Raw genomic sequence first — 13,998 nt, 5'->3', positions numbered from 1 at the left:
CGTCTTGCGGGTTTTTCGTTTAGCGAGGCATTCGTCTTGCGGGGCACCACTGTATATGTTAAGAAGTGCATCATATTCATTTTAACCCTTGTTTATTGTTGTTTCATAGTGCTGGAACATGGACAGTCATCCCCCCCCCCCATTTTTATTACCTTTGCATTTTTTTAAAAAAAATGCCTCTCACTAGAAATAAACATATGTTAAAAGACTGATTCATAAACAAATGGAAGATTAAAGACTTGGTGATTGTCTTAGATCAGGGTTTTTAAACGATAAAATATGAAACTCTTAACAAACATTTGTACTGGCTAATTTCCAAGCATGGTATCCCATTACAGGTTTTGCAAGCTGCATTCTATTTTACAAATCTGAGACTGTTACAGTGTGTACTACACACATTTTTAAGCATTTCTCCCACCTACCATGCAACCATAGCCAAAATGACAAGAACCATACACTTCAACTTCCTAAGATATTTACATCATGCTCATATCCCTCCTGCTCAGGGACAAAAACCAGGAGAGACGGAAAGGCCAAAATGTAATTTAGGTGTGTTGTTGATGCAACTCATAAATTACTTTGCCTATGCACTGAAGGCATGATGTCATAGTCCTAGGAAGGCCCATCTATCATCCTAGGTGGAAAAAGTACACTTGGATTAGCAAAGCTGTTCAGGATTTTTATGATTAAAAGCTCTGTACATTAGTAGGACATAAAAGATTCTTAAAAAATAAATGTTATTTGCTTTAGAACTGGGATTTTATTAATTAAAGAATCCAATAATCCTGTTCGTAACATGATATTCTGACATGTTTGTTGCTCCCATTACTGATGCTTCCCCAGTTATCTCCCTTGTAAGATGCTATGGATAACTAGAGCCAAGTGTCATCAGCATACTGACGACACCTCGCTCCAAAACACCTAATGGCCGCTCCTAATGGCTTATTGTAAATATTAAACAGCACTGGAGATAACACACCTTTGTTGTATGATTCACAATCCACTTGGTCTTATCAAAATGATTTTGAATAGTAGTCTGGCACTCAGTGCATGAATCTCTGGAAGGATAGCAACCCATAAAAAATACAACAGCGCAAAAAATGACCGCATTTTGGATCACACCAGGTAGCCAACCTTGCAATCTGAATAACCATGTATTTGCCCCGAATTATTTTTCCTATGTAAGATAAAACAAGTCTGGGATTCTGAATGATTGCTTGTGATGCATTTGCCAAGAAAGAGTTCCTTCTAAAGCTATTTAATTATGAAGCACTTGAAATAAAAGGAATGCAACTTTTGGAAACGAGTAAGACATACGACCTCCTAGCTGATAAGATACGGCCACATTCCTAAAATTCATGTGCTAAAGGACAAAAGTAAATAAAGACTTGCAGCAGAATGTTTGGGAGGTGTCCAAAGACTTCTGTTCCTCAGTAATAACATGCATGTTTACATATTGTCATTTTAAAAAATAAATAAATAAATAAATAAATAAATAAAACCTTTACCTTGTTTTTGACATTTTCATGTGCTTTGATGGCTTGTCTTCACGGAAACTGAAATCAAGGGAACGTCTTCCTCGAAAGTGGTAAGAGAATGCATTGAATTGTCCTCTAGTTCTACAGTCTGAAATTGAACAGAATGTTATGGGGTTTATGAACAAGTTTTCGGTTTTTAAAGACATGTGAGTTACACCACAGAGCTTAGGACTTGCCTATCAGAAGGTTGGCGGTTCGAATCCCTGCGACAGGGTGAGCTCCCGTTGCTTGGTCCCTGCTCCTGCCAACCTAGCAGTTCGAAAGCACGTCAAAGTGCAAGTAGATAAATAGGTACCACTCCGGTAGGAAGGTAAACGGCGTTTCTGTGCGCTGCTCTGGTTCGCCAGAAGCGGCTTAGTCATGCTGGCCACATGACCCGGAAGCTGTACGCCGGCTCCCTTGGCCAATAAAGTGAGATGAGTGCCACAACCCCAGAGTCGGCCACGACTGGACCTAATGGTCAGGGGTCCCTTTACCCTTTACCTATTGTGCCCAGTAAACTGTAATTGGCTTTTTAATTTTCTGGCTTGGAAAACTGTATGGAAAAGCTCAAAATAACCTCTTCCCTAAAATCTTTTGGTGAAATATCAGTACCTCTCTGAGAGACATACAGAGAGAGAGAGAAACTTCACTTACAGTGAAATTAAACATCTACGGGAAGTTTGATTATACACTGGAGGCCGAGGTAGGCAGCTGTTTGCAGGTGCTATATACTTTATCCCTTAAGAGATGGGAAGACAAGGGGTGGTGAATAGTATGGGAACTCACACTAGGGTTGTGGAAAGCTTTCCTACAGTAGATTTGCTGGCTGAGAGTGGAAGAGAATGTTAGTGATGTGCTATTTACTGCTGAGAGAGGAGGTTTGTTCATCAAAGTTCTCTGACTGAAAGATTTGAACAGATTCCTTTTTCAGGGGGCATCACTATGCAGATCTGTGGTTTGAGAGGGTTGGCTTATGTTGATGCTTTAAGATGTGCATTTCAGGAAAGCTCAAAAGGGCAAGAAAGCTGTCAACGGCATTGGAACAAAAGGAAGATGAAATATTAATCATTTTTGAGAGAGACACACAGAGAGAGAAACTACTTTGCTTACCAGATTAAAACAGTAATTCTGTGGCGGCAATGGTTTGTCAAACAAGCATTTGGGTTTTGTTATTATGCAGAGGAAGAGCCACTTTGTTTTTCTTTTTATTACACTGCTTTACTACTTGCTAAACGTTCCAGGAAGAGATACATTTCAGTAACAAATATAATTTAAACTCTATCCTGGAAAAGTATTTAGGCGCAAGGAAAACAGGAAGGATAATAAAAACAGATACATTGTATTATGTAGTGTTGCAATAATAAAGACTCAATAAAAAGGCCAGCTTTTTATAGTATACACCTTGGCCAAACTGTCAAATTTTGATTGAAAAGTGCTTGTTTGCAGAATAGGAGCAATGTTTCTCTTTTCAATATATAGAGGAACAATGTCTGTAAGTGTAATAGCCTCTTCTTGCTTTTTCTCAAAATTGTGAAAGCTTCCATTAGCTCCTGAGGAAGAAAGGGGTGAAATGGGAACAAATTTGGAATTGGGAGAGCCTGAAATATAAATACCCATGGTTTGAAGATCCTCACTCCCTTTAGAGTAGGGTCTTTGGGAGACCCTTAATCTTTGGGAGAGGGGTAACCACCTGTGGTGAAGGTTCATTAGAGATAATGTAGGCACTGGTGACCTCTTCTTGATGGAAAATGGAGGTCCTGATCATGTTGAGGACTGTTATTCCCATTGGGGCTCATGGGTTTTACATTTCTTTCTGCCTCTAAAAGTGAAGGGGTTGGGGCAGCAGGAGACTACAAACTTCATGCACGCCAACTAAATTCCAGTGCAGAGAAGAGACAATGAGTCCTGTCTTGTTCCTAGTGAGCTTTCACAACTGCCACTTCCTCTCCTTCCCAACTGCGGTTATTGTTTTGTCTGGGAAGGGACCAGAGGAAATTGACCAAGATGACTGTCTAAGAGATAAGGATAAACTTTACTGTAAACAGTGCTAGCCATAGACTTCTCTTGAGGAGTGCAGATGAGGTTCAGGCAAAGTGAGCCAAAGCATACTCAAATGGTACCGTCCAAACTGAACATGTATTAAGCATAATGAATATGATGTCGAGGTTTTGCCAAATATGGACCACTAAAGCACAGTGCTTAAGAAATACTTGTATATCACATGGATACTCCATCTTTCTTCAAATGTCCTTATTGGGGAGGGTATTGTATTTTGCAAGGGTTTTCACCCTTTCTCACCAGCCTTTTAAGATTGGGTTAGAATGGTCATTCTAGGGGAGAATGCTCACTTCTCAAAGATCTCCCGACAGGGCAGGGATTTGAACCCAGGTCCCTAGGTCAATTATAAGAAGCCACATCCAGCAGGATCTGTGCAAGAAGAACTAAAAGCCTTAGAACATCAAACAGTTGCTTTGAGAAAGGAACTTGATAACTTATATTCCTCAACTTGTTTCCCTGCCTAATATCAATGAAGTTATTTCAGAGGTCCAGAGGGTGGCAACACAAGAATGGTCCTTTACTGTTGTGGCTCCTCTTCTGTAGAATGCTCGCCTGGTGCCATGATTATACATCTTTCAGCACCAGGCAAAAACCTACCTCTATAACCAGGCCTTTGACCATTAACTGTAGCCTTTTGGAAGTGGATGGATGTTTTTAATGTATCTATGTGGGTATTTTTTTTTTGTCTGTTAATTGCTTTATCAACCCCAAAGCAACTTAGAAGCAAACAAATCCAATAAATAATAAAATTATTATTATTATTATTATTTATATTACCTTTTCAGAATAATTGTGTGTGGGTGTCTACCTACCTTCACAGCAATCTTGCCACATCCTGAGATCTACTTTAGGAATTTCATCGCAGCTTCCATATCCATGTGGGAACTCAGCCACTCTGAAAACATCACGTTGCACTCTGGTTATGTTGTCGCCATTGTCACACAGAATTCTGGCAAGGGATGCCTGCTTGATCTGAGTCAACTGAGATGGAGTAAACACACCTGGATTCTCATGCCATAACCTATAGTCTCACATAAAGTAAGAATAAATCATTAGACAAATTTCAGTTTAAAAAAATATGGATAGAACATTCCATCGGAAGATGGGATTAAACTTTGCAATTATCAGGACTGTGGGTGGGAGTCAACTAAGTTGTTGCATGCATGGAACATGGTATGCTTGCACAATGAGACTCCACCTCCATGAATCACCACCGCCTGATGACGAGTATTTCTTAGCTCACCTGCCATTTCTACCCTTAAATGAAAACCCAATGTCAATATATTAAAATATTCCGGCAAACCAGGACTAGTCTGTCCTTCAAGAAGATAGGCAAATCACCTTGAGCATTAAAATAACTGCAAAATGGTGGTCAGTTACTTACTGTTCTTTGTGAGACATACACTGAAATGAGCTGACAGTATTTCAATAAAAACCCGCTCCATGTTTTACTTCACTTATATGGTGGAAGAGGGGAGGTTAGCCCCTTTTTTGGTGTTCCTATTGTTAAACAAGTTAATCAGAGACCTGGGAAGCTGTGTTATATTGCTTAAGACAAGGGCTTTTTTTCCAGCCGGAACTCAAGTTACGGCATCTCTCAGGTGGGTGCCATTGCCATGATAAGGGAGGTTTTCATAGTGAGTTCCAGGACCTCTTTTTCTAGAATAATAGCACTTTTAAGACCATAGGTAGGCAAACTAAGGCCTGGATCTGGCACAATCAACTTCTAAATCTGACCCACTCCCAACCAATTCCTACATTTTTACCACAGGGTACACTTCCTCGTATACTAGCCTGGTATGGTAACTGAAAGACTAATTAAGTATAAGAGACAAAGAGGATACACAGCCACTATAGCTGATTATTGTTAAGATGGTGAAATTATTCATTTTGAATTATTTTTTATTTTCTACCAAAACTTACCTGTCCCCATCTCGGAGACGCTTAAACTGTGTGCTCAGGAGACACATCAGTGTTGGTCCCAATCTGCTACCAGGAATTAAATCTTCCACCATAAGAGCAGGAAACAAATCTATGTTCAGTGGTGAACCATATAACCTATTACAAGTAAGATGAATGATTGAGGATTTATAAAAATGAATTCCAAATATTGTTAAATTTCTCCATAAATATACCATATTTTCTAAATACCATATTATATTAAGGACTGGTTAACTCCAATAGGAAGTCCCCCCCCATTTTTTGTAATGTATACAATATCTTTTTTGTTGTTGTTGTGTTTTGTTTTCCACATGTGTACTATTTCTTGTTTCTTCTGTTTTGTGTCTTATCTTACTGTGTGCACCTAAAATTTTGTATATTTTTCAGTAAAGAATATGAAATAAAATGTAAAAAAAGGATAAATGATTAAAGATCATACAGTACACACAATTTCAGCCTTATACCACTTTGAAGAATGACAGCTGAAATGTCACACAGTTGGAGGTAGAAAGATGGCAGTCTGGTTTTTACTTTGGTTGCCTTCCCCTTGTGTGCCTATGTAGGACTTAATTTGAGCCAATTCTCTCATTCCCCTTTTTTCTGCACTCGCTGACTGTTTGGATGTGTACAGTGTCTTTCCTTCCCCAGACTGAGGATGAGATCACATCTGTAGGATTAGTCAGCACAGCTTCCAGGCATGTTTGAGCCCTTATTTCCATTTGACTTCTGTAAGCTGATTTCTAAAGCAAGGTAATGTAAACCTTTGCTGTAACTCAGAAGGTAACCTCCAACATTTTAAACATTAGTTGGTTCAGTAAATCTATTCAATAAATCTTATCTATCTAGATAGCACAAAGGCATTCTTAGTTTTGCCTAAGAGCAGTAGTGTCACATGCAGGTTATTCTGGGTTGTATCCAATGCTGCTGGTTCATTCTCCTCTTCTCTCTCCTATAGCCCAACCATGCACCCTCAAAATCTCTTTTAAAGAATCAGGAGATCCTCTGGAGCAGATCTGGGAGCAGATGCAGGGAGAGGAGGAGGAGGAGGAGAAGGAAAAGTCCTGTTGTGTGAGCAGAAGTGTTGGAAGTACCGTATTTTTTGCTCTATAAGAGTCACTTTTTTCCTCCTAAAAAGTAAGGGGAAATGTGTGTGCATCTTATGGAGCGAATGCAGGCTGCGCAGCTATCCCAGAAGCCAGAACAGCAAGAGGGATTGCTGCTTTCACTGCGCAGCAATCCCTCTTGCTGTTCTGGCTTCTGAGATTCAGAATATTGCGTCTTGTGGTCGGGTGCGTCTTATAGAGCCAAAAATACGGTTCATAACTTACAATTGAGTGTTTTTTTGTTTTTGTTTAAAGAAATAAGAATGTTTAGTTCCCACCAAATAAGTACATTTTTATTTTAAGTCACATTTATCTAACACTTACCTCCTGAGTTTCTCTCTGATGTCAGGATTCTTGATTTCATTTTTCAAATCTTCAAACATGTGAGCCGAAGAAAGGTTACAGTAAACTCTAAAATCGTGGTAAGGTGGTACTCCGTGATCTCTACCTCTTTGAATATTCATGGCGGCCAGATCTAACGCTACTGCCCGTGCCATGGAGAAAAGCCTCTCTGTCAATTCCGTATTGAGCAACTGCGACGTTACACGCATCTTACCAGCGACACCAAATAAACCCCTTAGAAGCGGATCTATACCTCCTTCGTTTACAATCCGAAACGGGGAGAAGAACGCTTTATGAAGAGGTATGTGGCCTTGTGGACTAGTCTCAAAGTTTTCATCCAACCGATACAGTATGGGATTGATCAGCGTGTGACCAAACCTAAAAGCGGCAGTTGCAAATTCATTAGTTATTCCAGAATTAATATTGGGGTCGTAACCTTTATATTCGCCAAGCATCTTCAATCCTACCTCTCCCAAAATCTTAGGCAGCCAGTGGCTGTACGTTATGTGTTGCATTTCTGCACCCACAATCTTGCGTGTTTCGTGATAAATTGTATCGCCGTCCCAGTGTGGGTTGAGTTTCAGCAACTCTGTGGCAATCCTGTTGTGTTCTCTGAACCACAAGGTATGCATGCTGGTGAGTCCCAGCTGTTCATTGGCGCGATGGTCGCCGGCTAAGAAGCAAGGAATCGGGCTCTCATTCTCATCCCGCATACATTCAGTTGGTGGGCCGGTAGCAAATGGCAGAAGAGGCTTCCCAGATCTCTGCACAATGCCCTGTCTCAGAAGCCCCCTGTGGCTTGCCAAGTCTCTGATTTCTTGTGCCTCGTGATCTGAACTACCATACACATTGGACGCATCGATATAGGAAGTCAGCTGGTTGATCTGTTCTCGTGGGTAAACCGAATTCATGAGAAGGGAAGTCATGCCGCTTCCGCACACCGGGCTGGAACGCACAAAAAACATGCACCGCGCTCCGTTCCTGACTCGAGGGTCATTGGGCGGCACCATGATGGAGAAACACGGGGGGTCGTTTGTACAAACGGAGCTGCAGTGCTGGCCATCAGAAAACCTGGCTTCACTCAGAGCAGCAACGGTGGAGTCCAGGTCATGGTCTAGGAATTGGCCCCATTGCATCAGCATATGGCTAAACTGGTCGTCGGGGGTTATTGTTTCCGTCCCGATCAGTGTAGTTGAAACCAAGCGTGGCATTGGGAGTGTGTGTCCGTTGTAACGCCGGTTAGCTCCAATGCCCCTTGGCAAATTAAATCCGTTTTCGTAGACTGACTTCAGCAAGCGTTCAAAGGCTGTTAGGGAGGCTCCCCACATCGGATGCTGCAAGTTATTGCAGGTCCCATCATGTGTTCTGTATTTCTGGTGATAGCACATATCTGAGCAGTTATTCACACGCCTATGGGCCGTGCAGCCTGAGAGGTTAGCTATCAGATTCAAATACTGTGGAGACACAAGGTCATTATAGTGATAGCCTGAAACAGATAAGAGAGAGAGAGAGGGACGAATCAAATACTTTTTAAGTCCTAGGAATAAAAATGCTTTAATCAGTTTTAACCATGTAAAATCTACAACACTGATAAACTAATTAGTCGGGGGGCATTTTAAATCAGGGTACTGTGAGTTAAGGGGCACAATTCTTTACCTTTTGAGGCTCTTTTGGTTCTGGTGTGTTACTGCAATAGGGAACGGGAAAGAAAATATTAAAGATAGCCATTTTCTTTCGGAAAGAAGGCACAGGAGCTATGATGAATGATAGCTTCTGTTTATTATATCATAAGCTAGAATGCTCCCTTTTGCGATATCTCAAAAGGTGTGACATTACTTGATCTATTAATCAACCAGTTGACTTCACACACAGTCATTACTGAGAATACAGCTCCCCCCTGAGTACACGAGGAAGTGGGTGTAGGGTTGCAGATCACCTTTAGGAGGTAGCACAAAAATTATTCTTTTCCTAGTAGTATTTTTTAAAAAACTTACTTAAAGTAATGGGAGACAAGCTACACATAACTTAATCACAATCTTTTTTTTATTTAAAAAAACTGATCCACCAGTGCCCTTGCTTGCACATAATGCTGGCATAATACAATGTTATGGAAATTAAATTTGTGCATAAGCTGCAGCTTCAGCAATCCCTGTTTTGCTTCCTTTGTAGGGCAGGGCAACATACCATGGAGCAACAGCTTAGGGGTTATGTGTGAACAAGAATTTGCAACCTGTTTCTCTCAAACAAACATCTATTAAAAGCCAAGGCTTATTCGTAAAAAGAGACAATAAGAAAAAAAACTTAAGATCATTTCAGCCATATCCAGTATGATTGTATTATTGCCAGAATTGTTTGTGAATTACATTTTAAGAATGATTAAAAATATTTTATATAATATTTAATCTAGAAATGTTAGGATTTTATTCACAATTATACTTGAAAATGGTGTGTTTTGACTGCAATCAAATATATCACAACCGTTCCACACACAAAAATGTACATTGTCAAAGTCATGATCTGGATTTGGAGAATGTTGCAAGACAATAAATGACTCAGTATAAATTATCTGTTTAGTCCGAATTATGTGCAGAAATTTGGCAACGTTTCAAAACCATGAAGCATAGAACCTTGTGCTGAGTTCAGGGTTTTGAGTTTAAGTTTTTAGTATACTTTAATAAAACTCACAATTACTCAAAACAGAAGAACTATCCTAAGGAAAATTATTTCCTTTCACATGATCAACCTGGCTGCAGCAGTTCATTACCTGCCAAGTCCTAGCTGTTCTGCCTTACTAAGATTTTAGTGTAGCTTCCAACTACTTTGCAACATGCCTCAAGCACAGATAACTGCCAAAAACAAGGCCTTGGAGGGATTATGAAATAATTGCTTTACAAATGCGATTTTAGCTTATGTTGATACATTCAGACTAAGGATATGGGTATTCCACCGGGGCAATTATTAGGCGTTGTCAGAAAAGGTGATTGCAAAACACGCTTTAAGCAGTGTGGAGATAGAGTTGCTCATATCCTCAAGCAGCATTCCACATTGGAGGGAAAGAAGTAAAAAGTCATACGTGTTTCATTTGTGAAACCCTCGGATGAACCTTTATGGTGCTAAAACATCCTATTTGCATTTTGCTTTCAGAATACAGTGGTACCTCGCAAGACGAAATTAATTCGTTCTGCGAGTTTTTTCGCCTTGCGAATTTTTCGTCTTGCGAAGCACGGATTCCCATAGGTATTAACGGTTTTAAGAAAAAGGAAACAAACTTGCAAGAAGTTTTTCGTCTTGCGAAGCAAGCCCATAGGGAAATTCGTCTTGCGAAGCAACTCAAAACACGAAAAACTCTTTCGTCTTGCGAGTTGTTCGTCTTACGAGGCATTCGTCTTGCGAGGTACCACTGTAAAGTATGCAGTTTGAGAGGGGAGAGACACATTGAAAGAGAAGAACAGGGGGAGGGAGAGAAAACATTTTTTAAAATCCCGCTACATATTATTTTTGAATTTAACCTGTTGTGTAGATGCTATTTGAGGCACTTACAAAGGTTTCACATACTTCATTCCAGCTCATGGAGTCTACACCACTCCTTTCAGCTGTTCGGTGTCAATGCCATGTGTCAATGGCTATTCCTTCATTTGGGGCACAAACTATCTCAGCCCCAGCCTGCAGCTCAAGAACCCTAGCTTCAAATTCCAAGCCTGTTCCTTCACCCACCGCAACTTTCTTCCCACCCAAGCGCTTTATGTTTGTGATGGAACATTTAATTTTACCCCCAAAGCACCTTTTCTGGAGGAAAAATGAAACCAGGTTGCTCACCACCATTGCTTTTCACTTTGCCGGAAGTAGTTTAGATCAGAGACACCTTCCTAGCGCAAGACTTTTTTAAAAAAGAAGGTTTCATATGTGCATTTTATTTATTATATACAGCTAAAACCCTACGCTCAAGATACACCAGCCAAGAGGACAGAGGAGGTGGAGAAGGCCCACTATGCCAAACAAGGAACACAAGGCATGCCACTGTCACAGGTGGTACACTGGCAGAGATGCTCAAATCTAGCAATGGAGCTGGCATAGCTGGGACTGGCATGTCCATACCTGCCAAATCCACCTTTAGAATCTGGCCCTGATACCAACGATGGAACTCACAGGAGGGATATGTTTGCCACTAAACTGATTTGAAAACAAAAACCACACAACCCACAACTGACCACCAACTCCTAGTCCCACAACAGAACACAGGACATGGCATAACACACATGACATAACTCTACACCCAGTGACAGCACACAACATCTGTATACAAGCTTCTGACAAACAGGCCAAAACCCGGACGATAAGGCACACAGCGCTGGACTATGCCACTCCAGGCTAATGTCATGCATAATTAGAGCACACAAGGCAAAAGCACTGACTTGTTCCATTTAGGTCAACCATCAGACCATCTTGCACATGTTCTTGAATTAGCTGCAATGTTCTTTCGAATATTTCTCCAGCTCTTGCTTGCTCCACAGTGTAAGGGTCTCTTGGGTATCGAAATAAGGCCAGCAGATCATTTGGAGAACGAGGACGGCTAATAGATGAAAACAGGAAGAAGACATAAAAGTAAAAGGGTAAACAGAGCCATCCAGATGTGTGCGATAAAGCGGCTGTGCCCTTAACACTATGTGCTGGCTGGTTACTAATATGAAGACTACGATCTATAAAAGCTCTAATGGTTATATTAAATCATCAGCAACAAGTCTTCATAAATACATACCTTGATTGCTTATCCCCCAAATGGCAAGCAAGAAATAAATAAATAAAGTATCAGCAGCTGACAACTTCACATGGTTTGTTGAGTAAGGACTGTCAAGCATGCTGCACGACCACAAAACGAAACAAGGGGAAAAGAAGCCCTTGTTGACACATTTCACTAGATTCACTGTGGACTGGAGTATACAAAATCTAAGAAAACGTTTCCATCACACGCATTGGGCAGGACTCAGCTAATGAGCCCCATCAGCGAGAGCCTTGACAAAGACTTTCATTTGCGCAATGGGGCTTTCCCCTCTCTTCCCTCCCCCAATGTGGCCCACAAAATTGGGTGTTTGGGAGGGAGAGGTCAGGAGAATCCCCAGAACAGCTCATTTTGGGGGGGGGGAGAGAAATAATTCCAAAAGACCTGAGTGGAAAGCTATACATGTGCACAACTGGGATCCTGAAAGTATGCTTCAAAACTTGGGAGAGTTGTCTCCAAAGATAAGCTAGTGTTGTTTCAAAAGGGGACAAGTGTACTTTGGCATGAGAACATAGGAACACAAGGAGAGCCCTGATGGGATGGAACAGTGGTCCATCTACTCCTGCATCCTGTTGCCACGGTGGCCAACCAGATGCCTATGGGAAACCCATGAGCAAGACTTGAGGACAGTAGCACTCTCCCATCTTGGGAAGTATACTGCCTCCAACTATGGAGGTAGCGTACAGCCATTGTGGCTAGCAGCCACTGATGGCTTTGTCCTTCATGAATTTGTCTCACCCTACATTAAAGGCATCCAAGTTGGTGGCTGTAACTGCAGCCGCTGGAGTGAGTTCTCGATGTGTGCTGCATGAAGAAGTACTTTTGTTATTTAATAATAATAGTAATAGTTTTATTATTTATTCCCCACCCATCTGGCTGGGTTTCCCCAGCCACTCTGGGCAGCTTAAAGGGGACCCCTGATCATCAGGTCCAGTCGTGGCCGACTCTGGGGTTGCAGCGCTCATCTCGTTTACCTATTTATCTACTTGCACTTTGCCGTGCTTTTGAACTGCTAGGTTGGCAGGAGCAGGGACCGAGCAATGGGAGCTCATCCCGTCACAGGGATTCGAACCGCCGACCTTCTGATTGGCAAGTCCTAGGCTCAAGCGTTAAAAACCTCCCCATACAGAGCTGCCTTCTAAAAGTTGTGTAATTCTTTATCTCCTTGACATCTGAAGGGAGAGCATTCCACAGGGAGGACACCACTATTGAGAGGGGCCGTCTTCCTGGTTCCCTGTAACTTCACTTCTCACAGTGAGGGAGCCAGCAGAAGACCCTCGGAGGAGGACCTCAGTGTCTGGGCTGAGCGATAGGGGTGGGGACGCTCCTTCAGGTATACTGGGCTGAGGCTGTTTAGGGCTTTAAAGGACAGCACCAACACTTTGAATTGTGCCTGGAAACATACTGGGAGCCAGTGAAGATCCTTTTGGACCGGTGTTATATGGTCCTGGCAGCCAATTCCAGTCACCAGTCTAGCTGCTGCATACTGGATTAGTTGTAGTTTCCAAGTCACCTTCAAAGGCAGCCCCACGTAGAGCGCATTGCAGTGGAGAATAGTAGTACTTCCTCTTTTTCCTCCCTCAAATACTTGTACAGCTTCTATGGGGAAGATTTTGAACTGGTTGGGCTTCTACAATTACTTGGAAACTGGAAAAGCCACATGGCTCTGATTTAGGGAATCTGATACACAGCTTCTGCACTTCTAGTCTCCACAGAGTCAGCGTGCCTTAGACTAAGCGCTCCCCACCCACCAGTCCATACAACCAGTAGAAATATCCCAGAAGCTTAGTTATGCCTCAGTGGGAAAGCATTTTGTGCTACACCACCCACTGAGATTGCAGGCAACTGATGCGTGGATATGCCTATATAGGATTACTTGTGAAGAGAGGGGGATTTATCGTAGCTAAAAGAATTACAAGATGTAGAGTATCCAGTTGATCTTTGAGCAAAACTGCCATGTCCCCTCAAGCTACTGTTACAAAACGAACAAGGAATAAACCAGCACACTGTCATGATGAAATAAAATAAAACAAAAACCCTCCAGACAATACCTGTCAAACAAATGTGTACGGGTTGAGTTTATTGCTCTGTCAACAGTAGCAATTGCTTCAACAATTGAGCTTGCTACAAACTGATCTCCATTTCGACTGACATCAGGAACTAGAGAGAGGGGGAGGGAAAAAAAGCTGCAAATTTATCCGCATGCAAAAATGACTCACTATGAGCAAAGTCTAGACACGACATCATTTTTCTATTA

At 41.6% G+C, this 13,998-nt stretch overlaps 1 protein-coding gene and 1 long non-coding RNA gene across 3 annotated transcripts in view; one reads left to right on the top strand and one right to left on the bottom strand.

Moving 5' to 3' along the window:
* The window catches only part of LOC309367329, a 182,171-nt gene that overhangs the window by 34,718 nt on the left and 133,455 nt on the right, over positions 1-13,998 (top strand). The window lies entirely within an intron of this gene.
* Positions 1-13,998, bottom strand: part of PXDN (peroxidasin) — a 70,488-nt gene that overhangs the window by 8,847 nt on the left and 47,643 nt on the right. For both annotated transcript variants that reach the window (XM_081905952.1, XM_081905953.1), the window contains 6 exons: positions 13,793-13,901; positions 11,377-11,534; positions 6,947-8,450; positions 5,502-5,636; positions 4,391-4,599; positions 1,509-1,626 (listed from right to left, as the gene is read on the bottom strand). In XM_081905952.1, the coding sequence (XP_081762078.1) occupies positions 1,509-1,626; positions 4,391-4,599; positions 5,502-5,636; positions 6,947-8,450; positions 11,377-11,534; positions 13,793-13,901 (2,233 nt within the window). The remainder of the gene's footprint in view (positions 1-1,508; positions 1,627-4,390; positions 4,600-5,501; positions 5,637-6,946; positions 8,451-11,376; positions 11,535-13,792; positions 13,902-13,998) is intronic.

The sequence above is a fragment of the Podarcis melisellensis genome (assembly GCF_964234715.1).
Source record: "Podarcis melisellensis genome assembly, chromosome: 3".
Taxonomy (NCBI): domain Eukaryota; kingdom Metazoa; phylum Chordata; class Lepidosauria; order Squamata; family Lacertidae; genus Podarcis; species Podarcis melisellensis.
The sequence above is the reverse complement of the archived record's forward strand: the minus strand, read 5'-3'. Positions and strand labels throughout refer to the sequence as shown.